At 43.3% G+C, this 27245-nt stretch overlaps 1 protein-coding gene across 1 annotated transcript in view; it reads left to right on the forward strand.

The window, feature by feature from the left end:
• The window catches only part of CCBE1 (collagen and calcium binding EGF domains 1), a 567579-nt gene that overhangs the window by 527342 nt on the left and 12992 nt on the right, over positions 1–27245 (forward strand). The window contains exons 7-10 of the mRNA XM_029579389.1: positions 5985–6105; positions 7784–7923; positions 12510–12545; positions 22868–22903. Of these exons, the coding sequence (XP_029435249.1) occupies positions 5985–6105; positions 7784–7923; positions 12510–12545; positions 22868–22903 (333 nt within the window). The remainder of the gene's footprint in view (positions 1–5984; positions 6106–7783; positions 7924–12509; positions 12546–22867; positions 22904–27245) is intronic.

A 27245-nucleotide genomic window follows, 5' to 3' on the forward strand; every position in this document is an offset into this window, starting at 1 on the left:
TAAGACAGGGCTCAAACCCCTGATCCCTGCCTTGGCATTCGGGTCGACACCATTGGTGTAGTGAGTTTGCCTTTGTGTTCCAGTGTCTCCTGTTCCAGTGTCTCCTGTTCCAGCATCTCCTGTTCCAGCATCTCCTGCTCCCATGTCCTTCTCAGGTAGTACTTATCCGGACTGACTTCTTGGTACTGACCTCTGCCTGCCTGACCATTCTTCTGCCTGCCACCTGGAACTGACCACCGCCTGCCTGACCATTCTTCTGCCTGCCACCTGGAACCAACCCTCGCTTGCCCCGACTACGCACGGACTGACTCTGGTATTGATATTGACCCCCGCTTTGGTTGACCTCTCTTGGACTGATATTCTGGCTTTGACCCTTGCGCTTCACTTGGACACTCTCTTCCGGTCCCTGGTGACCTTCGGAACTATGCACTTGGATAATAACCGCGGCTTCCATGTGGCTGGACCTGCAGGCGCTGCCTGTCTCATCTGGAGGACCTCTCTGAACTGTTGCCTTCCCGAGGTCTCTGGAACTTCCGGTTCTGGTTTAGTCCACTCACTCTGCATCAGTCGTGCACCCTTGCTCGTGGTGAGCACACATTTCCGATAACTCTCCAGGAGACCACTGGAGGCCCACCTAAGTCCAGGCGGTCCGGGTACCCAAGGGCTCAACCTGCGGAAACCCCAGACTGTTATTGGTAAAGCTCCAGCTAGTCTCTGTCTCCTTGTGTGCTCCGCCTCCTGGTGGCAGGCGCTCTCTGGATCTGACCAGAGGGCCATACCAATCCTGCACCAGGCCAAGGGTCCACTTCCAGCACAGCAGACAAGTTCTTGGAGGAAAAGTCCATAACACATTATTAGTCAGATATAATAAAGAAAGCTATTACTATCCCTAAGAATGAGTAACAAGAATTAGATCTATTTTATGGGGTCTGCCAGGTACTTGTGATCTGGATTGGCCTCTGTCAGAAAAGGATGCCTGGTTCGATGGACCTTGATCTGACCCAGTTTGGCAATTCAATTTTTTCTTCTGTTATTTGGTCTTCTAACAGTGGTTTTGGGTTGGTGTGCACAGTGGGTCTCTGTATTTTACTCTGATATCACTTCAGATGCCCCTTGTGGAGAATCATCTGTCTCCAAAGCTGTGAAGGCATATTGTATGGGTATGATCTGAGGAGGATGCTTCTCTATCACAGATCTAGTGCTACCAGAGCCCACTGTAATAATCCATTTCCTTTTTTTTTTTATCCTTTGTGAGAGGGAGCAAAATTTTGGGATATTCTTTAGTTGTGAAGGCCTCTCTAATTTTAGCCAGCTCCTCATTAATTTCAGTGATATCCTTTTTGAGTGCAAATAATTGCTCTAAACCTCCGGATGATAGTGCAGACTACATGTGCTTTGTGGGTGTTGGCCCAGGTAAACATTTTCTTTTACAGCATTTATGTTTCTGTTTGATTGAATCAAACATTTTTTAAGCATTGCACTCTTTTCAAATGTTTCAATTAAAATGTTAGAGGGCACCTGGCTACATGCAGTCAGTGCTCTTACACAATGCCTCCATATCTGAATAGCCTATTTCTCTACAAAGCAATTGTCCGTTTCCCCCCCCCCCCCAAAAAAAAAATACTGGGTGAAGTTTTTAAATAGCCACTACTGTACCTCAGGAATGTGTTCTCACTGGCATTTCTTTTCATTTTTTTCTCATTAATAACTGGTATCACTGTGCAATTCAGCACAAAGAGCCCGAGACTCCATTAGGGAGCAGGGCGACAATGTGGGCGGGGAAGGCAAGGCGGGTGAGAGCAGGGGGAGGGGGAGGGGGGCGGCGAGCCCGGCAGTGCCTGGGTAGAAAAGGGGAAGCATATTCAGCTGCGTGAGTCTTTGGAGATCAAATTACGGGGGGAGGTGGGGGGAGGGGGAAGGAGGTTATAGACATAGCCTTTCCACTGCCCGCATTGTGTCAGAACGTAAACAAAGTTCTTTAACCTTAGCTATGCAATGGAACAACCCATGTAACATTGCTAGATAACTATGCAGCTGCATAATATCAATTTAACAACATAACACAACACTACCAGATTACTTTGGTACACAAGTAAACACCGCACAGCGCAATTCTAAACTATGAGGGCAATTTGAAAATCTATTCCCGCTGGTAAAAACAATGCCTTGCCCACGGAAATGGCCTTTTTGGAAAACTGCCCACCCTTTGTGTGGACAGAAGTGCGTGCAGAGTGCGAGTAAACACATACATTTTACTCCAATAGGGGGGAGGAAAAGTGTGGGAGAGGATTGCAGTTGGGGTTGGATTTAAAATTCTGCACAGGTGTGGTTGGATTTGGAACTCTGCACATTCTTTTGAATATTCAAAAGTATGCACTTACTTTTAGTCTGAAAAATTACCCATACAAAACAGTAGGTGGTTAATTTTTCTTAAGTAAACTTTAAATTTGAATATCAGTGCAAAGTCTGCAGGTAAATAGTACCCTTCATGAGAGTGATTTTCAAACAGCCTATGGAGATCTCAAGCAATAAGTACAACATACCCACAGAGTTTTGCCCAAATTTTCAAAGCACTCTTACACACAAAAGTCTGCTTTGAAAATTCACAGGTGTTCCCAGTACGCATGTACACGTATTTGGAGGAAGTTTCACCTGCTCCGATTAAGTGTTACTTTCTGTATATACATTTATACACATACTTTTGAAAATTGAAAGCATGCAAGCAAATGCTTTCCCCACTCAAACTCTGCCCCCTGGAACATGAGTGTGAGGGTATTCATGAATGTGGGGCAAGTATGCATGCAATTTTCAAAAGCCATTTATCTGGGTAAATAGGAATGTCTGAAAATTGCCCACCCTATTCATGGGCAAAAGTGGGTGGGATCAGAGGTAGGCTTAAGTCATAGTTTTGCATTTTCAAAACTAGGTGCATTGCTTTTCAGGGAAATGGTTTGCACAGAAAACGTAGGTACAAATCTCAGGTACATTTTACTTATTTATTTATTTATTTTTAATTTTTATATACCGAAGTTCTTGTAGGGACTACAAATCACTCCGGTTTACATAAAACAATGAACTGCCCAACAGAGAGCGGAGCTTTACATAGAACAGTAGAACATATGGAACAATATAACTAGATGACAATTTAACATAGTGATAAATAAATATTATAGTTTAACTGGTAATACTAGATGACAATTTAACTAGATGACAATTTAACATAGTGATAAAATAAATTATAGTTTAACTGGTAATACATAAAAATTATATTATTTAATATAAGCAGTATAACTATTTAATGTAGAATAAAGGCGTATTAACAGTGCCAAATATATATATAGAAATGAATTTTTTGAACTCAAAGATAGTTGTTCAGTTGCAGAGTCTTAAAAAAGGACTTGGTGTGGTGTCCATGATTAGGAGATACCTAATATATAGGATGTCTGTCCGTCAGAGTAGAATTAAGCGTCTGGGAAGGCTTGTTTGAAAAGAAAGGTCTTAAGTCTTTTTTTGAATTCTTGGTGACTAGTTTTACTTGGTGACTTGTTTTACTTGGTTTTACTTGTTTTACTTGGTGACTAGTTTTACTTGGTGACAGTTTTACTTAGGCAATTTTCAAAGGCAAAGTACCCTCCCTTCAACATCTGGGGCAAAGTCTGTGGGGTAAAGAATCCACAAACTTTGCAACAATCTGCATTGTTTTGAAAATTGCCCTCTATACAATTACATGCCATCCAGCACAAGACTACTATATAAAACCAACACTATATATGCAACATATCCACAACAAATACAACACATAAGGAGGGTAATTTTATAATAGCCTGCATAGTGCTAACATCTGTGCATGCCCTGTGCACACAGACTTTATCGAGTATTTTCCAAGTGAACTTAACGTGCATTAATTTGCTTTATCCCCAGGTAATTGGTCATGTACAGGCGCAAATTACATTGCAGAAAGTTACACCTGCTCCAAGGAGGGTGTAACTTATGTGCATACTTTTTAAAATCAAAAGGCCTGTACGTCTCACGCAACTCTGCCCTTCTGGAGCTCCTCTCGTCAGGGCACAAAAAACTTCATGCAAAACCAGGTTACGTGCCTACTTTTATGTGCCCTGTACCAGAGTCAATTTTAGAACAGCCATTTACGTGCATTCAACTAAATGAGTTAACTGATAAAGCTAGAAACCTAGGAGTAATTATAGACACGGAACTGAGCCTTAAGCAACACATATCAATAAAAGCAAGAGAAGGCTACGCCAAACTAATGGTCCTTAGAAGACTAAAACCCTTATTAAATCAGGAACACTTTCGTACAGTACTACAAGCATTAATATTTGCCAGCACGGACTACTGTAACACACTTTTCCTAGGATTACCATACACTACTATCAGACCACTGCAAATACTACAGAACTCGGCTGCCAGAATACTTACTGGTAAAGGCAGAAGAGATCATATCACCCAGACACTTGCAGATTTACACTGGCTCCCAATAGAACAGAGAGTTCAATTTAAAACACTATGCACAGTTCATAAACTAATAAATGACGAAAACTCTGACTGGCTAAACACCGCAATATGATTACATGTCCCTCAAAGGAATCTCAGGTCAGCCAATAAAGCACTGCTAACCATACCCTCAGTCAAAACAGCAAAGTTGACCCAAGTTAGAGAGAGAGCACTATCTTTGGCAGGACCATTATTGTGGAACACATTACCACTGAAATTAAGACTTGGAGCCAGTTTCTTACTGCGCTATCCGTGCAAGTGCATAGTTAAACTGTCCAGAAATACATATATTTTCTTTTTTCCTGACCAACTTAGGACCTTTTTGGATGGGAGGAGACAACCTAGTGTAACATGAAAGGAGTAATTAGTAATTAATGGGGTATGATACAGGACGTTAATGAATGTTTTAATGTTTATTTCCTTTTTGACTCCTAATACTTATAAAAACCCCCTCATTGTTTCCTATGTAACAAGAGATTATTTATCTTTAAATGGTTACTTTCTAAGTTTTGTGGAGTAAGTCCACTATTTTTCCTTTTTGCTCTGTATTTCAATGCAAAAGTTAATTCTTTGTATATTATTAAAAGTTCAATAAACAAATAATACAAAAAAAAAAAAAAGACTAATGAAGGACTTAAAACTCTTCAAAAAAGGCTTAAAAACATGGCTCTTCAAAAAAAGCATTTCACAGTGAGGTAGCGGAATAACAACACATACACAAAGCAGAAAGTCACCAAGAAAAAGCAGAATTGCTTATTTTTGTTATTTTCTCACATTTAAGTATTAAATTAGAAAGACAGTTTAATCATAAATGGTTATCAAACCCATTCCCCATTTAGAGTATATTATTGAACTATATAACCATATAATAATGGCACCCTATGGGTAATTTAGAAACCACATATTTGTGCCTAACTGTAAACCATTGTGATGGTGCACTACTAAACGATGGTATAGAAAAGTTTTAAATAAATAAATGTTATGCATGCAAATGCTTTGACAATTATCCCTATGGAGGGACATTTTCCAAAGGATTTCCATGAGTAAAGTAATGTATTACCCACAGAAATGACCCTTGGAATGATTGCGAGTCAGATGAGAGCATAAAATTCCATGCATGCACACTGTTTGTGCTTTCTTTTAGGGGAAAGGGTTTCCGGGGATGGGACTTACATTCATGCTTCTTTATTTTAAAAAGTACGTGCTTAAATTCTCTCGGCAAAACTAGGCACATCAAAGAGCAGGCGTAAGTGGGTGCACATAAGTTTGCATGGAAAATTGGTGTGACTTACGCACATACGTTCCGGCTAACAACGCACGATGTTAAAAAAACCAAAAACCACCACCCTAAAACACAAAAACTACAAGTACATAGCATACTCAAAATTATATACCAGTCCACCTAGAAAATCCCATGTTGGAGGTGTCTAAAACCCTTGATACTTACACTGCTTCCTTTTTTTTTTTTTTAGATTGCCTTGTTACCAAATAATGCTGTTGCCCTTAGCAAACAAATCACCGGTGACAAAGAGCTTGCATCTATTACATATCTTCCAGGGCCTCCAGGGCAACCAGGCGCTCCCGGCCCCCCAGGTAAGGAGGAGGATGATACATGATTCAAAATACAAAAGAGTATCTTGAACTCGAACAAAAAATCCTGAAACTATGTTTGTGAAACTGATGCTTCTAAAATTAGATCCCATATTCAGTAAATCAAATTTTTTTCAATATATTGGAGTAAATTTTCACAGCTTTTAGTTAGGAACTACGCATGTAAAATCAGGGGTTAGGTGAGCTGTAGCCAAAGAATATGAAGGGGCTGATAGAGCTAGCTTGTCTTTAACTTTTTACAGGTACCTGGTGGTCCAGTGGGGGTCCCTGGAGCGATCTCCCGCTCCCGGGCCGTTGGCTGCCACTAATCAAAATGGCGCCGATGGCCCTTTGCCCTTACCATGTGATAGGGTATCCGTGCCATTGGCCGGACCCTGTCACATGGTAGGAGCACTGGATGGCTGGTGCCATCTTGTGCTCCTACCATGTGACAAGGGCTGACCAATGGCACCATTAGCCCCTGTGACATAATAAGGGCAAAGGCTATCGGCGCCAATTTGAATACTGGCAGCCGACGGTCCGAGTGCAGGAGGTCGCTCTGGGACCCCCGCTGGACTTTTGGCAAGTCTTGTGGGGGTCAGGAGGGTCCCTCAAGACTTGCCAAAAGCCCCTGGTGGTCCAGCAGGGGTCCAGAAGCGATCTCCTGCACTTGGGCCATCGGCTGCCAGTAATCAAAATGGTGCCGATAGCCTTTGTCCTTATTATGTCACAGGGGCTACCGGTGCCATTGGTCAGCCCCTGTCACATGGTAGGAGCACAAGATGGCATGGGCCATCCAGTGCTCCTACCATGTGACAGGGTCCGGCCAATGGCATGGATACCCTGTCACATGGTAAGGGCAAAGGGCCATCGGCGCCATTTTGATTAGTGGCAGCCGACGGCCCGGGAGCAGGAGATCGCTCCAGGGACCCCCACTGGACCACCAGGTACTTGTAAAAAGTTTTTTGGGGGTCGGGAGGGTGGGGGAAGCTAAGGGATTAGTTTTAAAGGGTCGGGGTGGGTTTTTTGTTTATCGGCTCGGGCGCAGCTGATAAACAAAACCGCGATCGGGCTCGATGAAAAAAAAAACCACATGTGAATCGGAACCGGAATCCGAACCGATTCCGGTTCTGATTCACATCTCTAACGAGCACTGTGCTGTATGCACAAACACACACACACAAATACACACACACAAATACACACACAAACACACACAGAGGCAAAGAAGACAACCTGCCACACCAGCAAAACACAGATACAACAACATGGGAAAACAGATTTGCAGCTATGCACACAAGCCTCCAGGCATGAAAACGAGACATGCAAAGAAAAAGTCTCATGGGATGATCATAGACAACCAACCATAGTTTACATTGCCGACTATTACAGTCCTAAGGAACCTTCTTTAATCACAGAGATATGCAGAATCTCTCAGTAGCCTTTTGCATGTGTAGGATAAGAATTTTTTTTATTTGTCCAACGCAGACTTAAATTTTTCTAAGTCCCAAGCAGTGGTGCATTTTCTCTAAGGATTGGAGTGTCCAAAATCCTCACTTGCTCCTCTACAATTCTAATTAATGTACTATTCCAACATTCTTCCATTGTTTCGATCTGCTATGGTTATTAAAATGTTTCAACAAATGGACAACAGCATTCAGTGGATATTTTGTGATTGTAGGTTTGCCAGGACTAAAAGGAAGCTCTGGTCATCCTGGACCTCCTGGGCTTCCAGGGCCAGCAGGTCCCAGGGGATCAATGGGACCCATTGGACCATCTCCTGATTTATCTCATATTAAACAGGGCAGAAGGGGCCCAGTGGTCAGTATTTTATCATCATATCTTTTATTTTACTTTCTGATTTGTTGCTTGATGTCTCATCCACTGCTTGAGCTTCCAACACTAACCAAAACATGCCAAGCTGTCTTAATACTGCTTAACCCTTTCTGCAGCACATGTCAAAAGCAATGAGTTCTCTGTCTGGAATGATGAAACTCAGGCATGGTAACACACAATGCTCCCATGCAACCAGTTTCAGCTTTATTGTCATCTATACTCAACTGATAAGTATATGCAACTTTATGCTATCCCTGTATTTTGCCTTCAGTCTCAAGCCATTCTGGGGTTTGTATTTATGCTATCTTAATACAGTATTTCCCAACTCTCTCCTGGAAGAATACCTAAACAGTTGGGTTTTCAGGACATCTATAATGAATATTAATGAGATAGATTTGCATACATTGGAGACCCAGGGTATGCAAATCTATTGCATGCATATTCATTGTGGCAGTTCTGAAAAGGTTGGGAAACACTGTCTTAATGGAAAAAGAATATTACAAACCCAAGTGTGTCTACTACCGTAGTCTGTAGTTGATCAGTACAGATTGGGTTGTCAACTAGCTCCAGATTTTCAGGACAGGCTTATCCAGTCCTGGATTTACCCTATTCCATGTAGGCCCTTGGAGACATGCTTCCTCTTGTGAACTACAATAGGGAAGTCAGAACTACAAATGCTTGCATGCAATAGGGTAAAACCAGGAATGAATCAACCTGTCCTGAAAATCTCGAGGCAGTTGGCAGCCCTAAATTCAGATGATCTTTAGCTAAAATGCATAAACAGGACTTCAGCCCTAATTTTCAAAGCGGACTTATATGTATAAGTCTGCTTTGAAAATTAAATACAATTCACAGGTACCCCTGCATGGCATGCACATACACATTTACAGTTGCTTGGGAGCAGGTATAAATGTATACGTATACATTTACGCACATACTTTCAAAAATCAAAAGTACACAAGTAAATGATTTCCCCACCCCAGCTCCACCTCCAGGAACGCTCCTTTCAAGTGCACATAAAAGTATGTGAAAGGTCATTTCTGCTCATGCAACCCCTAGGCTAATTTTCAACATGCCCATTTACACATGTAAAACTGTGTTTTAAGTAAGAAGATGCTTTTGAAAATGACCCCCTAAATTTTCAATTATTTATTAACTCAGTGTTTCCCAACCCTCTCCTGGAGGCACCCCTTAACCAGTCTGGTTTTCAGGATGTCCTTAGATACACTTGCATACATGGAAAGCCAATGTATGCAAATCTATTTCATGCATGCTTGTTGTGCAATCCTAAAATCCTGACTGGCTAGGTGTGGCTCCAGGACAGGGTTGGGCAACACTGTATTAACTAATTCTATGTATTAGGTTTTAGCACATTTCTATGGCCAGTGTACAATATTTACAGTAGCTTATACACAGGCACACAGCTTCTTCCAAATTATGTCATGGAGACGTTAAATTAAATTATCGGTGGAGGGGAAAAAACAATAATCCCTTACTCCAATGAACAACTGTTACTCCATACTCGTCTTTTGCGTTCCCAAGAAATTGATCTTTTTATAATCTGAGGTAGAGTAGTATGAAAGAAATGAGGAGTAGCCTAGTGGTCAGAGCAGCATGCCACAAACCAGGGAAGCCAAGCTTCAAATACTGCTGCTGTTCCTTCTGATGTTGGACAAGTCATTTTTACCTTCCTTTGCCTCAGGTAAAAACTTAGAGCCTGATTTTCAAAAGTATTTACATGCTTAAACTGGGTTTTTACACATGTACATGCACTTTACCCATGTAAGTGGACTTTTGTAAATTGCAACAATATATGCCTTTGAATTGTCAACAGGTTTTACCCATGTTAAGTGCACCTTACATGCATAAATGGTTTTTGAAAATTGCTTGGATCGTAGGTTACATTTATATGCATGACTCCTTTGAAAATTCACCTGGTAGATTTTAAGCCCTCTGTGGATGGAGAAATAGCTACGGTTCCTGAATGTAATCCAGTTTGAAGTGCTGAAAAGTGAAATATAAATAAATAAAACAGTTCCAAAGTATCTTGAACAGTCAGTGCTGCTTTTTCGCTACCAAGTAGGTGCAAAAACATTCCTCTCTCCTTTTTCTCAGTCTCTGTTCTCAGGAGAGCAGAACTAACTCAGAGCTGGTTCTTTCACAAGGGCTCTGCCCTGGGGGTACAGTAAAGAATGTCCCAGCTGGGACCAACCCAGTTGTTGAAATCCAGAAGCCAAACTAGCTCTCTAGGGCTGCTGCCACTTTTCTATAACAGAACACGTGGTGGTCATTACAGTAGGTCAAGGCGCAACTCTCCCTTACTCACATGGGCCATGGCAGCAGGTTCCCCAGGATGTTCTATTCCAGATAGCTAGGTCTCTGGCCATGGATACAAGGAATGATTCTGGGAATGACCACCCAGGGAAAGGACCTTGGAGTCCTTCTGGATAATACTTTGAAATCTTCAGCTCAGTATGTGGTGGCAGTCAAAAAGAAAAATAGAATGCTAGGGATTATTTGGAAAGGAACAGAGAACAAAACTGAGAATATCATAATGCCCTTGTATAGATCCACGGTGCGACCACACCTTGAATACTGTGTGCAGTTCTGGTCGCTCCATCTCAGAAAAGACATAGCAGGCATAGAAAAGGTACAGAGAAGGGGGGGACAAAAATGATAAAGGGGGAGGGAAATGCTCTGTTATGGAGAGAGGCTAAACAGATTAGTGCTTTTTTTTTTAGCTTAGAAAAGAGATGACTGAGAGGGAATACGACTGAAATTTATATAAATCATGAATGGGTAACGGGTAAATAGGAAGTGGTGATTAGGGGACACTCCATGAAACTAGCAACCGGGAAATTTAAAAAGAAATTGCAGGAGGTCTCTTTCTTTACTCGGCGCACAATCAAGATATGGAATCTGTTGCCAGAGGACATGGTCAAGGCAACTAACAAGTGGGGCTGAAAAGAGGACCGGGCAAGTTCCTGAAGGAAAAGTCCAGTTATTAGCCCAGAAGACTTATATTTAGATTTTATATTCCGCTTTTCGGCACTTCCAGCACTTATCCCTGGAGTTAAATATAAGAAATAGATCAACTATTGGGGATCTGATGGGTACTTGTGACCCGGACTGGCTACTGTCGGAGACAGGATGCTGGGCTCAGTGGGTCTTGGTCTGACCCAGCATGGCAATCCTTATGTTCTTATGTTAGACAAGGATCATTGCAAGCAGGAGGGTCGTGCTCAGAAAGAAGGCACACGGATTTCTGCTTTTTCCCAAGTCTCCCTCCAGTTCCTCTGGCAAGGCTGCACCAGAGAAATCCCTGCAGAACCTCTAACGTTCCTCCAAATCTCCCACTCTCCTCTCAGTCTCCAGTTTCTCTGGAAACTTCTTAGAGAATTCAGCTGCACTCCCCGACCGAATGAGATCCCATGCTGTGAGTCCAAAGGAGTCATCTGGATTCTATCATTTGCTGTGCAAGTGCTAATGGGTTTAAGGGCAAAAGGGCATTTCATTTATAATGTTTTTTTCTCTGCTGCAGAATTTTTCTTTTCTATTTCTTGTAACCACTCGCTTCCCAGTGGAAGGGGGAGTAGGGTTCGAGTCCCAGTATGCAGGGCTGGCGCATCCAATACGTGAGCTAGGTCGCCTAGGGCGGTCGCCATTAGGGGGCGGCAAAGAGCAGCATTATGGGGCTGCGAGCAGAGCCCGTTCCACTCACAGCCGAGAGGAGGAAAGACTTGGCGGGCCACGAGCAGCACCCATCCTGCGTCTCTGTTTGTGGGTGTGTGTGAGTGAGTGAGAGGGATTGTGTGTGTACAAGGGATCAATGGTGTTAGAGAGAGGGAGGAAGCCTGTGTAAGGGGGTGTGAATGAGACAAGGAACCTAATGTGTGTAAGAGAGGGGGCCTGAGGTCGGAGCCAGGGCCTGGACCGGGGGGAGCGGAGGTTTCACCTAGGGCACCTAATACCCTTGCACTGGTCTTGAAGAGTCATATACATTAAGTGGTTTCTCTTACTCTCAGACCTCCCTCCAGACTCTTCTGATGGGAGATTCTAATGGTGCTTTCTGCTCCTGTCTCTTGCAGCAAGATATCTCTCTCAGTGCATGTGCAGCAGATCCCTGTGCTTTATTAAGCTGCTCTTTTTCACACCACCACCACTTCCTGCCAACTTCCTACAGATTCTGCTCTCCTTCAACTCTCTACTCTTCTAGTATACACCCCTCCTGGACTGGCTCATTCCTGGCTTCACTACAGGGATGAAAAGGATCAGTCCAAGTCCATTCCCTGAAGGGTAAGGGTTAAGGGCCTTACATTTCTCTTTCTCTTTTACCTATATTCTGTTTAAAAATGGAAAATAAAATGCATTGCTCAGGTACAGAGCTGTATTGGACACTTTTCCAATTCTTAACATTTTATTCTATTATTTATTATCTGTAATAGAGTCATGTACAATAAGATACCAAGACTGACAGAAATGTATTACCCGAAGTACAGAAATGACTTTAGGTTAGTAGAGAGATACTTTTTTGTAGGAAATGTATTCAGCAGCATGTACTTGTTTTACAGGGACCCCCGGGAGCTCCAGGAAAAGATGGTGCCAAGGTACATCTGAGATCTGAATATTAATTTTAATATGTGATTCGGTTGGAAGCAGTTTTGACAGTGCTGCTGGGATTTATAATTCCATTGTTCAAGCATAAGGCATGAGAGAGCATATGGCAGTGGATACTGGCAAATCTCTGACTGTATATTGCTGTTGTACCTTCAGCTATTTGAGAAATGATAATGTCCCAATCATTACAACATAAAACGGAGTGTTACTAGGCTGTGATACTTCTTAAAGGCCTTGACAAAAGCAATGCTGTCGTGCATGCAGAGCCGTAACTAAGTCATTTGGCACCTGTGGCCCAAGTGAAAAAATGCTCCCTCACCCTGTATACAATCAGCTGGGAGAATGTGAAATGTAAGGGGCTTCAATTTTAATTATTATTCTCCCCCAGCAGATTTTTCCTGCTCTTTGGGTTTCCAGCTCAGCTGGAACCAGTACAGAGATCCTGGTGCCATGAGCCTTCATTCAAAAACTGAACTGGAAAACCCGAGAAGCCAGATGTTGCATGTCATGCAACACCAGAGAAATGTATTTATTTATGAAATGCATTTCTATTTCTATGAAATAGAAACAGAAATGTTTTCCCTCCTGTATTGTGCAAAATAAAGTATCTTGAGTTGTACATTCCCAAAGTTGGCTTATTCCATCCACTAAACTGAATATAAAATGCTTTTTCTACCTTTGCTGGCTGAACATTTTATTTTTCCATTCACTTTGGTCCTATTTGGAAAACAGAACAAGCCAGGCTGCCATAGATCTCTACATAGAAACTCATGCAGAATATTTTGCCTCGGTCATATATGTAGAACTCAGACAAACCTCCCAAATAAAGGCCCGCGGTTCAGGCCTTTAAAATTTGGGAGACCCGAATTTCGGTTTAGTATGCACTAACTCCCATTAGTGCGGGCTAACAAAGGTTAGAAGCTTGTCCAGATGTGGCCAGACCAATGCAGAAAAAGAGGTCGCCGGTCGCCCGTATGACATAGTGAGGGCAAAGGTAGCGCCGGCACCATTTTGAATATTGGCAATACAGCCCGCGTGCAGGAGGTCGCTCCCGGACCCCCGCTGGACTTTTGGCAAGGATTGTGGGGGTCAGGAGGCCCCCCAAGCTGGCCAAAAGTCCCTGGGGGTCCAGCGGGGGTCTGGGGGCGATCTCCTGCATGCGTGACGTCGGGAGCCAGGAACCAAAATGGCGCCGGCGCTACCTTTGCCCTGTCACATGATAAGGGCAAAGGGCCACCGGCGCCATTTCTCTTAACGCAGCCATGGCCAGAGAGCGGGAGATCGCGCTGGGACCACCCCACTGGACCCCAGGTAATTTAAAACATTTTGGGGGGGTTCAGGAGGGTGGGGGATTTGTTTTAAAGGTTCGGGGTGGGTTTTAGGGTTTTTTTGGTGTGCCGGTTTTCCCACCCTCCCCCGATTTACGATTTTTAACAATTTAAAAAAAAAACAAAAAACACGACGATCAGATTTCCCTCCCCCCCCCAGCCAAAATCGATCGTTAAGACGATCGATCACACGATTCACACCCCTAGTAACTTGCATGGAGCAGCAGCTTCTACCCCTAACAAAATGCTTGGAAATTACTACCTTTAACTAATTAGCTTTCATGATTTTGATGCAACTACATCATTGCTCTCTGATTCGATGGCGGGGGAGGATGGGGAGTCTGTGCCCTGACTTTTACAGTCCTGGGTACTGATACACATTAGGGAAAAAGTACAGAACTGCTTCTACGGCCAAGTACAAAAGAATAGCATGTTAAGCAGCATTGTCTGAATTATCAAGAAAACTGCTCACCCTGTAAAAATGTTGATAGTAATTTTGATATGGGTTTGATAGTGCTTGGTTTTGATTGGTAATATTACTATCCTTAACATAAGGCTTGAAGGTAACATGCAGGGAGCAGAAGTTACTACCCTTAAAATAAGCATGGGGAAAACTTGCACGGATAAGCAGTTACTTTCATAAGAAACTTGCTGGGCAGACTAGATGGAGCATTTGGTCTTTTTCTGCCATCAATACTATGTCACTATGTTTCAGTACATATGATAGTGATAAAGGTTTTCCAAAGAAAATCTGAAAACATAAAATATATTTATAAAATATTTTCATTCTATTTCAGTTTTAGGAATTACATTCTTCTATTTAATTTAGAGTAGAGCTTAGCCTTGTGCATAATAAAAAACATTTCTTTTGGTTCGAGCAATTGTTTTGTAGGTCACAATCATTTGTTTGAACCATTTTAAACAAAAAAGAATGTATAGGCAATGAGGGAAGCAATGCAGCCTATTTTGGGCTTCCAAATTGGGATTTTCTAATCATTTCTAATGAAGCTGTAGACATCATTACAAAGGTGAATGCATGCCAATTTTTCAAGACTATATCAATGTGGCAAAAATGGCAGGAAGAGCCCAAGGAGAATAAAACAGTACCAGCAGTGGCAGGAGTTCTCCAAGGCACTAAACAACAAAACTATCAAGTGGTTCAGATCATATCTCAATGACAGATATTTTCAGGTACAAATTAAAGACGCTATATAAAAAAAAATAAACCTTCAAACGGGAGTACCCCAAGGATCTGCCCTCTCCGCAACACTTTTCAACATATTCTTACTACCACTATGCCACCTGCTAGCTGGTCTGGGAATCACACACTATATATAGCTGATGATATCCAATTAATTTTACCCATTGATGATACAATTGAGAAAACATTAAACTTAGCCAACATGTATCTAGATATCATCAAACAGCTACTAAACCAAATGGAATTAGTAATTAATATAGAGACGACAGAATTCTTACATTTAGAGAGAAAAAATACGGAAATCAAACATAGTCCAATCACACTAAAAAACAATCAACAAATAATACTTGCAGAAAAAGTACGGAATCTAGGAGTAATAATTGACCCCAAACTAAGCTTAAAACAACACATATCTCTAAAAGTAAGAGAAGGATACGCTAAACTCATGGTCCTCAGGAGACTTAAACCACTTCTGACAACTACAAGCATTAATATTTGCGAGCACTGATTATTGTAATGCACTTCTACTAGGTCTTCCATACACCTCACTAAGACCATTGCAGGTTCTGCAAAACTCAGCTGCAAGAGTCTTAACTGGCAAAAGTAAAAGAGATCACATCACTGAAACACTGGCTGAACTACACTGGCTTCCCATTGAACAAAGAATACAATACAAAACACTGTGCACCATACATAAGTTAATACATAACGAACATGCAGACTGGTTAAATACAGCCCTACGTGTACACATCCCTAACAGAAACCTAAGGTCAGCAAACAAAGCACTCCTAACCATTCCATCAGTCAAAACGGCAAGACTAACACAGGTACGAGAGAGAGCACTATCACTGGCAGGACCCATACTATGGAACTCCATGCCCCTAGATTTAAGACTACAAAGAGACAGCAAAACCTTTAGAAAAGGTTTAAAAACCTGGCTCTTTAAACAAGCTTTTCAGAAAGAGAAGGGAGAATAGAAACCAGGGACAGGCAAAGCACGATTAATATAACATCCACACACACTGCTGTATTCACTAAGTGTGTAGTCTTTAAAGGACAAATCACAATTTTAAAGTTAATTCTGTAATAAAAACCGAGATAGAGACATGGACATGATTAATTACATTTAACATTATTGATCATTAACTATGTTACCGAACCTTATGGCACTCTTGTAAATGTGCAAATTACAGTATCCTTAATTTTATGTGCCTTGATGTAAACCGTTGTGACGGTTTCCTCCAAACGACGGTATAGAAAAGATTTTAAATAAATAAATAAATAAATGATCAAAGCACAATATGAATGGCCAATACACCCCAAGGCTCCAAAAAAGGGATGAAGAGCACCAATAACAGTGGCATGAAACCCCCCCCCCCCCCCCCCCAGGTTGCATGAGAGGAGCAAAGTGGCATCAAATATGACATGAACAACTCAATGCATCATGAAGGAGGAACAAAGCAGAAAACTCCCCAAGGCAGTGATAGAGGGGCAAAGCAATTGAAAGAGTGGCATGAAGACCCTAAAATATCATGAGAGTCACAAAGAAGCCACCCAGAGCAGCAATAGCACCCCTCAAGGCTCTAAATAAAGGACAAAGTTCACCCACCACTTTGATAGAAAGCCATAGGAAGGGAGAAGCTAATAGAAATCCCTTGAGAAAGCCTGATGCCATTTCTGTGTGATATCATTATGTGAAGGAGCTGGCTGATCAGACTTGGAGTTGGTCTTCACTGGATACTAAGATGCTTGTTATCCTCTAGATGTTTATTATCTTGTGATTTAGGGAATCTAGGATATGATTCTTCTGAATTACATTTTGCAGATATTGCCTCCATTACACCAGAAGCAGTAATCATGGAGCAGCACAGTTCTGGTTCTGGGTGCTACACTACTACAACCCTTTCCTTTTGCTGTGGTATAATCTATCAAAGGCTAAATGCAAGATGGGACCAATAATTGTAAGAACCTTAAGGGAACAGAATTTGAAGAAATTATCCAAAGGGGCATAAAACCATTAAAAATAACTGGGTGCATAAGGCTCATATAACGCATTGGTGGCCAGGGCAAGACTAAAAGTCAGCAAGTACTGTAGTGGAAAGGAATTTAGAAAGAAGCTTAGAGCGGAGGAAATATCTGAAGGTAAAAAGACTGGCTTGGAGCGATGATGGCAGCAGTGGTGCTGGTGATTTAAAACAGAAACTATACGAGCAGAGCAATGCATCAAGAAGAGTAGCTTAAAACCCCCCAAGGTGTACCTCAAGTGCTGAGGCAGGATGAAGAATGACATCAAAAGTCCAAAGCACCAGGAGGTGCAAAGGACAGGAATAGCATGAAGGGCCCGAGCAGTGGTGCAGCAAGCATGCAAAACAGTGGATGGTCAGAGCAAGACTAAGAGTCAGAAAGTACCTTTGGAGAAAGGGATTTGGAAACAAGCTCAAAAACAGCTGGAGCAGAGGAAGAAGCACCCTAAAGAACCAAGAATGGCTTCCCCTTCAGGTCCCCTCCAGAGGACTTTATGGTATGGTGTAGGGAGCCCTCATGAGAGGCTGTCTGTGGCATGGCAAGGCCAATTCACCCAGTAGCTCATCTAGCAGCCTGCACACTGATGAAGTAATGGTCCTCTCTCCCAGCTGCTGGGGAGAGGAGAGAGTTAGTGCCTGGCATGCCCATGTTCCTCTGGCTTTTGTAACTGCTCTTTCTCTTCAGAGCATGGGACTACCCTGCTCTCCAATATAGGGGAGGCTAGGGATACACCTTGCTGCACCGAGTTCCTCCGTTCCAAGGAAGATGTAACTATCCCATTTGTTCCTTAGACTTAACCAGCTTGTACCTCCATTCGTCTTGATAATCCCCTTCCTGTCTTACATATACCAAATTTTCTGCTCGTTTTCAATTTGTTTTTCATCTCATAATATTTAGTATGAGATTTAATCATATAAGTTTCCCAACTTCTCAACTTGCTGCAACTGTATTTTATCTCACTTTATTTAATATGTGTTTTGATCATTTACTTAATCACTGTCTTAACTAGCTTGCACTTTTCTAACTTCTTCAACTGTTCTTTAGATGTAACTAGCTTTGTTATTATTCAAATTATCTCAATTGTTCAATTGTAAAGCACCGTTCATGTGTGTGAGATGCTGAGACTGGAGGGCAAGACTTCCTTTCACATGTGGATCACAAAGCGTGGGAAACATGTATATCTTGTGTTAGAGGTTTCAGTTGTATGTGTACCTGCTGCTGTAGGGAGTCCACAAACTGCAACACCCCTGCTTTCATTCCCTCTTGCTCATGGAATGCCTGTACCTTTTCCTCCAGAATATTTATTATAGGAATGACCCTACCCAGGGTGGCACTTCTGGAACTCAGATCCTCCATGGCATCCTTGAAGGGTTCAGGATTTATATCAGTTGTCTCATCATTACTCAATCATAACACCTCAGGGAGCAATCGATACCTATCTCTTTTTCTAGAGACAGATCATGAATGGGTTTCTGTTACTCCACTAATCTTTGCAGCATCATATAGGTATAATTCCAGTGGGTGTAAACATCTTAAATCAGATGATTATGAGGCATCCCACATTCTTTCTGCTTCTCATGGATAAGCTTTCTCCCCCTTCATGCTTTGATGGAAATGCCATACTATTTTCCTGCACCTTTCTTGGGTCCTTCAGGAACAGATTCCAATGGTCCTTGGGTACCCAGCCCAGTGTATCCATTACTGCCAGGTGCAGCAAGTGTGCAAAGCAATGGACCCACTGAAAGTCCCCATCCTCTATTGTCCATACCATATTTTTCTCACTGTCTGTCACAAAGAAACCTGCCTAAAGACTCCTGCCTCTCTGGTCTAGCTGTGAATCTTCCTGCATCTTTCTTATGGCTGATAGAATATTTCTCGAGATATAAGGCCTATCTATATAGGCCTACCTGCACCCTGATGCTTGATAGAGATGTGCATTCATTTATTACGAATTAGGCAATTAGGGTGGTCCAGCGGGGTCCTGCGAGTGATCTGTCCCTCCATGCTGTCGGGCCTGCTATGACTCAAAATGGCGCCGATAGCCTTGCCCTTACGATGTCAAAGGGGCTACTGGTATCATTGGTCAGCCCCTGTCACATGCTCCTGACCTCCCCAAGACCTGCCAATAGTCCCTGGTGGTCCAGCGGGGGTCCGGAGCAATCTCCTGCATGTGGGCCATTGGCTGCAGTATTCAAAATGGCACCGATAGCCTTGCCCTTACGATGTCACAGGGGCTACCGGTGCCATTGGTCAGCCCCTGTCACATGGTAGGAGCAATGGACGGCAGGCGCCATCTTGTGTTCCTACCTTGTGACAGGGGCTGACCAATGGCACCGGTAGCCCCTGTGACATCGTAAGGGCAAGGCTATCTGCGCCATTTTGAGTCATAGCAGGCCCGACAGCCCGACGGTATGGAGGGAGAGATCGCTCGCGGGACCCCACTGGACCACCAGGGACTTTTAGTAAGTCTTGGGGAGGGATCAGGATGGTGTGGAGGGGGGTTTAAGAAAGTAAAATTTAAGGGTTGGGGTGGGGGTTTTTCCCAATTCGCGTTTTTTTTCCTAATTCGTGTTTTTTTTTTAAATTCATTTTTCCGGTTTTGGGTTCGGGTTCCAGTTTCGTTTTTGGCAAAAAACGATCCGTGGGAAAATGAAACCCGACCCGAGCCAGAAAAAATGAAGCTCATCTCTAATGCTTAATCCCAACTAGTGCAGCTGCTTGCCCTTACCATATCCCACCAGTATGGAATCAGGGAGAGGAAAATGTGTAGCATTCATTCTGGTCCAGATATCACTGGAGAAATACATGCTTCTCTCATCTGCCTTAGCCAGCTGTGCTTGTATGCAACTACAGCATGGCACTGGTTATACAGAATGAGGATAACGACTACTAAATGTAGTCCTGAAGGGCACATTGTAACTGGGGGCTAACTGAAGGCTTTTTACAGTGCTTATCCCCTTGTTTACAGATAAATAGACTTGGTACTCAGGTTAGAAGCATTTATGCAAAATAAGACAGAGTATCAGGAAGGGCCTGTCAGAGCTCCTTCAGCTTTCTGCTTGCACATTAGCTGCTTATATAGAAAGTTTCTATTTTTGTTTACCAGTTTCCTTTTATCTCAGCATCATGACAATTGGATCTATTTCTTTTCATCTTAGCCCACTACTGTCACACCAACATTATATTTTTCCTGTTCTCACAGGCTGTTATCTCTCTTCTATCTGAGTTTCAGTCTTACCACAGCGCCAGTGATTTTGGCATCATGAGTCTCTTTGGTCATGCATCCCTTTTGTCTGGTTGTTAGATCTCCCGCTGGCAGTATTTCTTTTTTTGATATGGATGATGAGCATGACAGCTACAGTTCTATGCCTATCCATTATGTCTGCTAGCGCGATCTGTTGCTCTGCAGGTATACATTTGCCTCTTGACCCTTGCCCAGATATGGACAACAAGGGTCATAAATATGTGGGGTGCGGTGGAGGTCGGTGACATAAGAGAGATCAGATCATTGAAGTGTTGAGAGAGAGAACCTTATGGGCATCCGAAGAACAGTAGGAAATGTACATAATGCTATCACCACTCTTTAGGTACTTGTCTTCTGAAAATCTCAAGGGAAGGAGTACTCAAGCTTCCTGGTTAGCTGAGAGAAGAAGAATACAGTGGCAGATAAAAAAGCATTACAGGCAATCAATTCTTCTCTAAACCATGTAAAATTGGAGTACTCAAATTAGGGGGCAAAGTTGCTGGCAAAAGGCGGGTAATCACCTGGTTTTAAACACTTTTAATACATACTGTGAATAAAACTAATACAATACAATCACTGAGCCGAATGGCAAGATATATGAGAATATTTATACCCCAACCTTATATTTGTTCACAAAGTGATAAGAAGGGCTTATGCCACTTGGGTTCAGCCCGAGAAAAAAAACAAACCCTTACCTTTGTTGTGGAAGTTACGCCTGCCAGAGGCAGGCGTAACTTCTGTGTGCTGGCCGAGTACCAGCGCTCGATCCCCCAGCCCAGTGGCCATACGGAGGCCTCTGGCAACGCCTTTGCCCCGCCCCCAGACTGCCCATTTTTTCAAGCCCCGGGACTTACACGTGTCCCGGGTCTACGCATGCCACCGGGCCTTTTGGATTTATGTGCGTAGGGCTTTTAAAATCTGCCCCTTTGTTTGCTAGAGCTGTCTCTTGCTCTGCAGATATACATAGCACATGTGGATGCTTAAAGCCCACATTCTCCACTACCTGCAGTGGATGGTTAGCAAGGGCAATCATTTTCCCAATGCACCTCATTATTACTTTCGATGCTATCTCATGTCATAGGATAGTGCTGCACACCCTATTTATTCTATGGCAGACGTAGGGTAAGGGACTAATGGCCTTCCATCTGACTGGTGGAAAAGGCCATGAGATCAGCTTGGGGAAAAGTCTTCCCTTTTAAACCCCTTTCCTTTCACTTTTGCATTTAGTGGCAGAAGGGGGTCCCCAGGCTAGTACTGCCACCCTCCCCTGAGGCCAATGCTAGTAGGTCCTCTTTCTGCAGGAAATGTGCATACCAGCATTTGTCAGATGCCAAAGTATCTTCCCTTGACTGATGACCTGCCTGCAGGTCTTGCATCACTTTATGATTCCAGACCAGGGATGTCTTGCACAATCTCATCCCTCCATCCTTGGGGGCTGACACTGGCACTAGAGTTTAGGTTGAGGGTAGACCCTGTGGAAAATGCCAGGAGCATTGTTCACACTGCCTACCTGCACTGCCTGCTCTTCCTGGGCATTGTTCTAAACACAATTAGTATCATCTATCTCCCCCCATCACCTCATTGGAAGCTAAGATGCTACTGACTAAACCTCCCAAATTTTCTTCAGCTGCTATTAGCTCTTCAATTTCTGATTCAGGGAATCCCAGACAAAATTCTTCCTCAGTTGTTCAAAATTCTGCCTCCAGTTCCTAAGAAGCAGTAACCATAGAAAATCACACTGCTGTTTTGGCTGTTGTGCTGTGCCTGTCCATGCCTCTGCCCTGCTAATGCCAGCCTTGGATTGTTCTCCTGCCTTTTGCCCCTGCTGAAAAATAAGATGCAGAAGAAAAGGCAGTAGTAGCAAATGCTCTCTAAATTTCGATTTCTTCTGGCTTGAGCCGGCTTCCAATGCTGGCTTTCTTGAGCTAAAAAAAGTCTCTTTCCAATTTAGAGGCAGAACTACTTTATTTCTTGCTGCTGCTGCTAGACTGAGCTGGTTCTGCAAAAGATCTGCCCTTTTCTCACAGTTTCATGATGGAATTTGAAGTGCCTTCTGGGGGATTTGATATCACAAAGAAATTTATTGACACTGTATCACCACTCACAGTATCACTCTAATATGTGCAAAAATGTCCGTCTCACAAGCACAGTCAATGTTTTTTATAGTTACCACTTGTTTGCACAGCATGGCCATTGACTTGAATGAGAAATATAAACAAATGAGATAAAAAAAATTTGTTTAAAATTCTTGGATACCCTTTGTTTGTTTCAGGGGGTCTACAAATAAAATGAAAATGGACTCATTCATTGCATTTTACCCATTTGTATCAAACAAATGCACATCCTTTTTAGAGATGCATGTTCTATGTAGAAACGTGGATGCCTGACTATGTTGCTATGGGTAGCTGTTACTTATTTTGTTCATGACTTTCACTGTACATACTTTTATTCAATGGTAAAATGAAATAATGGCAAAATGTAATGCGAAGTAAATCATATTTTTACTTTTCCTAGGGTGACAGAGGGGCTCCAGGCCCAAGAGGACTCCCAGTAAGTATCATTACCTGTGACTATGATAATAAAACAAACAGGTGGTCAATGACAATGTTTTTCAGTTTGATTGATGTAGTGCAATTACCAACTTTGTTGTTTGGTTAGAAGTCATCCTGTTTGTAAAAACAGATTACTTCAAAAAAGTTAAGTGTCTGTCAAGCAAAAATGACTTCATCCAAGGAAAAAGCCAATCTCTTCATACCCAACTGACCTAGTTGCTTTAACAAAAAGTCAACAGATCATGATCAACATAGTTGAATGCTGCTGAGAAGTCAAACATAATTATTAAAGAATCCTGACCTCTGTTGGAATGCATTCACCCTCCGTCAGCCAAAATCAATAATAATGTCTTAGGTCTCTTATCTTTTCTAAACTCAGATTGGCAAGAATGTAATCTATCAACCTTAGAAACATATCCCAAAAGTTGTTGATAGACTTTACTCAAAAAATATAGGTAAGAAACAGGTCAGTAATTAGATAAAACATTACAATCTGAACCAACCTTTTTCAATTTTGGATGTATCACGACTTAAGAACATAAGAATATAAGAACATGCCATACTGGGTCAGACCAAGGGTCCATCAAACCCAGCATCCTGTTTCCAACAGTGGCCATTCCAGGCCATAAGAACATGGCAAGTACCCAAAAACTAAATCTATTCCATGTTACTGTTGTAAGTAATAGCATTGGCTATTTTCTAAGGCAACTTAATTAATAGCAGGTAATGGACTTCTCCCCCAAGAACTTATTAAGTCCTTTTTTAAACAGAGCTACACTAAACGCACTAAGCACATCCTCTGACAACAAATTCCAGAGTTTAATTGTGCATTCAGTGAAAAAGAACTTTCTCCGATTAGTTTTAAATGTGCCACATGCTAACTTCATGGAGTGCCCCTAGTCTTTCTATTATCCGAAAGAATAAATAACTGATTCACATTAACCCGTTCCAGACCTCTCATGATTTTAAACACCTCTATCATATACCCCCTCAGCCATCTCTTCTCCAAGCTGAAAAGTCCTAACTTCTTTAGTCTTTCCTCATAGGGGAGTTGTTCCATCCCCTTTATCATTTTGGTCGCCCTTCTCTGTACCTTCTCTATTGCAATTATATCTTTTTTGAGATGCGGCAACCAGAATTGTACACAGTATTCAAGGTGCGGTCTCACCATGGAACGATACAGAGGCATTATGATATTTTCTATTCACCATTCCCTTTCTAATAATTCCCAACATTCTGTTTACTTTTTTGACTGCCGCAGCACACTGAACTGATTTCAATAAGTTATCCACTATGATGCCTAGATCTCTTTCTTGGGTTGTAGCTCCTAATATGTAACCTGACAAACTATAGCATGGGTTATTTTTCCCTATATGCATCACCTTGCACTTATCCACATTAAATTTCATCTGCCATTTGGATGCCCAATTTTCCAGTCTCAGAAGGTCTTCCTGCAATTTATCACAATCTGCTTGTGATTTAACTAATCTGAACAATGTTGTATCATCTGCAAATTTGATTACCTCACTTGTCGTACTTCTTTCCAGATCATTTATAAATATATTGAAAAGTACGGGTCCCAATACATATCCCTGAGGCACTCCATTGCCCACTCCCTTCCACTGAGAAAATTGTCCATTTAATCCTACTCTTGTTTCCTGTCTTTTAGCCAGTTTGTAATCCACGAAAGGACATCGCCACCTATCCCATGACTTTTTACTTTTCCTAGAAGCCTCTCATGAGGAACTTTGCAAACGCCTTCTGAAAATCCAAATTTACTACATCTACCGGTTCACCTTTATCCACATGTTTATTAACTCCTTCAAAAAAGTGAAGCAGATTTATGAGGCAAGACTTGCCTTGGTAAAGCCATGCTGACTTTGTTCCATTAAACCATGTTTTTCTATATGTTCTGTGATTTTGATTTTTAGAACACTTTCCACTATTTTTCCTGGCATTGAAGTCAGGCTAACCGGTCTGTAGTGTCCTGGATCACCCCAGCAAATTTTCTGGTGCATCACCAACTTAAGCAGTTACCTAATCTGTTGCGCCGGGAGATGGACCCTTGGCCTAGTGCAGGATTGGTAGGCTCCCTAGTCGAACCAGAGAGTGCCTGCCACCAGGAGGCGGAGCACAAGAGGAGACAGAGGGTAGCTGGAGCTTCACCAATAGCAACCTGGAGTTGCCTCAGGTTGAGCCCTTGGTTACCTGGGCCGCCTGGTCTTACGTGGGCCTCGCAGGATCTCCTTGAGAGAAAGGTCAGAGGTGTGCCCACCAAGATCAAGGATGCGCGACCAATATTCAGACTGGAAGTCTGGGGTGCCAGAGAAGGCCAGAAAACAGTCTCTGAATGTATGGCAAGGATCAAAGCCAGAGTCAAGGAAATGTAGTCAGCCAAAGCAGGGGTCAATACCAGTGGTCAGTCTGTGGATAGTCCACCAAAGCAGGGGTCAATACCAGTAGTCAGTCCGTGGGTAGTCAGCCAAAGCAGAGGTCAGGTTCCAAGCAGCAGTCAGACGTGGTTGAGGTCAGGCAGAGGTCAGTTCCAGGCAGCGTGCAGACGTGGTCGAGGAAACAGGCAAAGGTCAAATCCAGGCGGCGATCAACATAGTCAATAACAGGCAGAGCTCAGTACTGAGAAGACAGTCTGAGAGGTACTACCTGGGGAGACGAAAGAACAGGAGGACGCAGGAACAGAAGGATGCTGGAACAGGAGGATGTTGGAACAGAAGGACGCTGGAACAGGACTGGAAAGAGACTGGAACAGGACTGGAACAAGGCTGGAATGAGACTGGAACAAAGACTGGAAATGCAGAGGCAAACTAGAAATCACAGCATGATCGACCCGATTGCCAAGGCGAGGAAGTGCAGGCAGGCACTTCCTCTTATACAGCATTCAATCAGGGTGTGCCGCACAGCTGGGACCCACCCCTGGCCCTTTAAGGGACCGAGCTGTCCGCACGCGCCTAGGGGCTGGGCCGATGCCACGTTGGATGCCGAGCCCCACCATGAGGCCTGGCTGGAGGTGGAAGGCCCGGCAATCACCGCTGTGGGACGCCAAGGCCTGGTTGTGTTCGCTGCTGCCGCAGGGGAGGATGACCCGGGACCCATGGAGGACTTAGTGAGGTGAACAGGCCCGGACACGGGCCGAGCGCGGACGGGATGCGCAACAGTACCCCCCTTCTAGGCCTCCCCCTCCTCGGGCGAGGCTTGTCTGGATGCACCCTATGGAAGACCTTTAGGGGGTCCTTGTCTAGGATGTTCTGTGAGGGCTCCCAGGAATTCTCTTCGGCCCTATACTCTTCCCAGGTGAGAAGATATTCCCAGCGGCCTCGACACCGACGGACATTGAGGACCTCTCTTACCTGGACGGTGTTTTCGGATTCAGTGGAGACCTGTGGAGTAGGAGGATCTCCGAGAAGGCCAGGAGAGCACGAGTGGCTTCAACAAAGGAACGTGGAAGGTATTGTGGATACCCATGGATCGCGGCAACTGGAGTTGGTAAGTTACCGCTCCTACTCGATGGAAGATTGGGAATGTCCCAATATACTTTGGTGCTAGGCGATGAGACGGAAGCCACAGTCTGATGTGCCTGGTACTTAACCACACCTTTTGACCAGGTCAGAAGAGTGTGGCTGACAGCCGATGAGCATCAGCGACTTTTTTAAATGTTCCAAATGTTGCGGATGGTCTGTGCTGGCGAAGGCACGGAGATTGGTACAGGTAAGGGTAGTCATGGTTGATGTCCAAACACCACCATAAATGTGTTAGTGTTTGTGGTAGTTGTGGGTGGATCCTTGGGCCAGTGGCAGATGACCATGCTCCCAGGGGAAGATCCCGAGAGGGACCACTGGTCAGGCTCAGAGTATGGAGACAGACACGCACTAGTTCTTTTATTAAACAGTATATTGAACCACCTGAGGTGGCAGTAGTGAGCTGGAAGTGCCCGGCAGGGCTGTAGACCCTCAGATACTGGAACAGCGATCCTGGATAACTGAACTGTAGAGAAACTGAATATAGTGAATAGGCAGGGTATGCAGAGTTCCTGTACCGAACCTTGATAGTAACACTCACACAATAGTCTCATAGAAGTAGTCCAGGTGTTGGAATGAGTTAGGCCCTCGAGGACCGAGTACCTGGTTCCAGGGAAAGCTGTGAGAGAGAGATGGTGACTCACTGGTGAAGTAGGCAGCGATGACATCCAGGCAGAAGAAGTATTCAGCAACCAGTTCGGGAACATGGGTCCTCGAGGAGCGAGTACCTGTTCCTGACTATGACCTGAAAAAAAAGAGAGAGCGAGGCCCCCGAGGAGCGGTTACCCCTGGTAAGTCCGAGGAGGC

Source organism: Rhinatrema bivittatum, chromosome 1 (assembly GCF_901001135.1).
Source record: "Rhinatrema bivittatum chromosome 1, aRhiBiv1.1, whole genome shotgun sequence".
Classification (NCBI taxonomy): Eukaryota; Metazoa; Chordata; class Amphibia; order Gymnophiona; family Rhinatrematidae; genus Rhinatrema; species Rhinatrema bivittatum.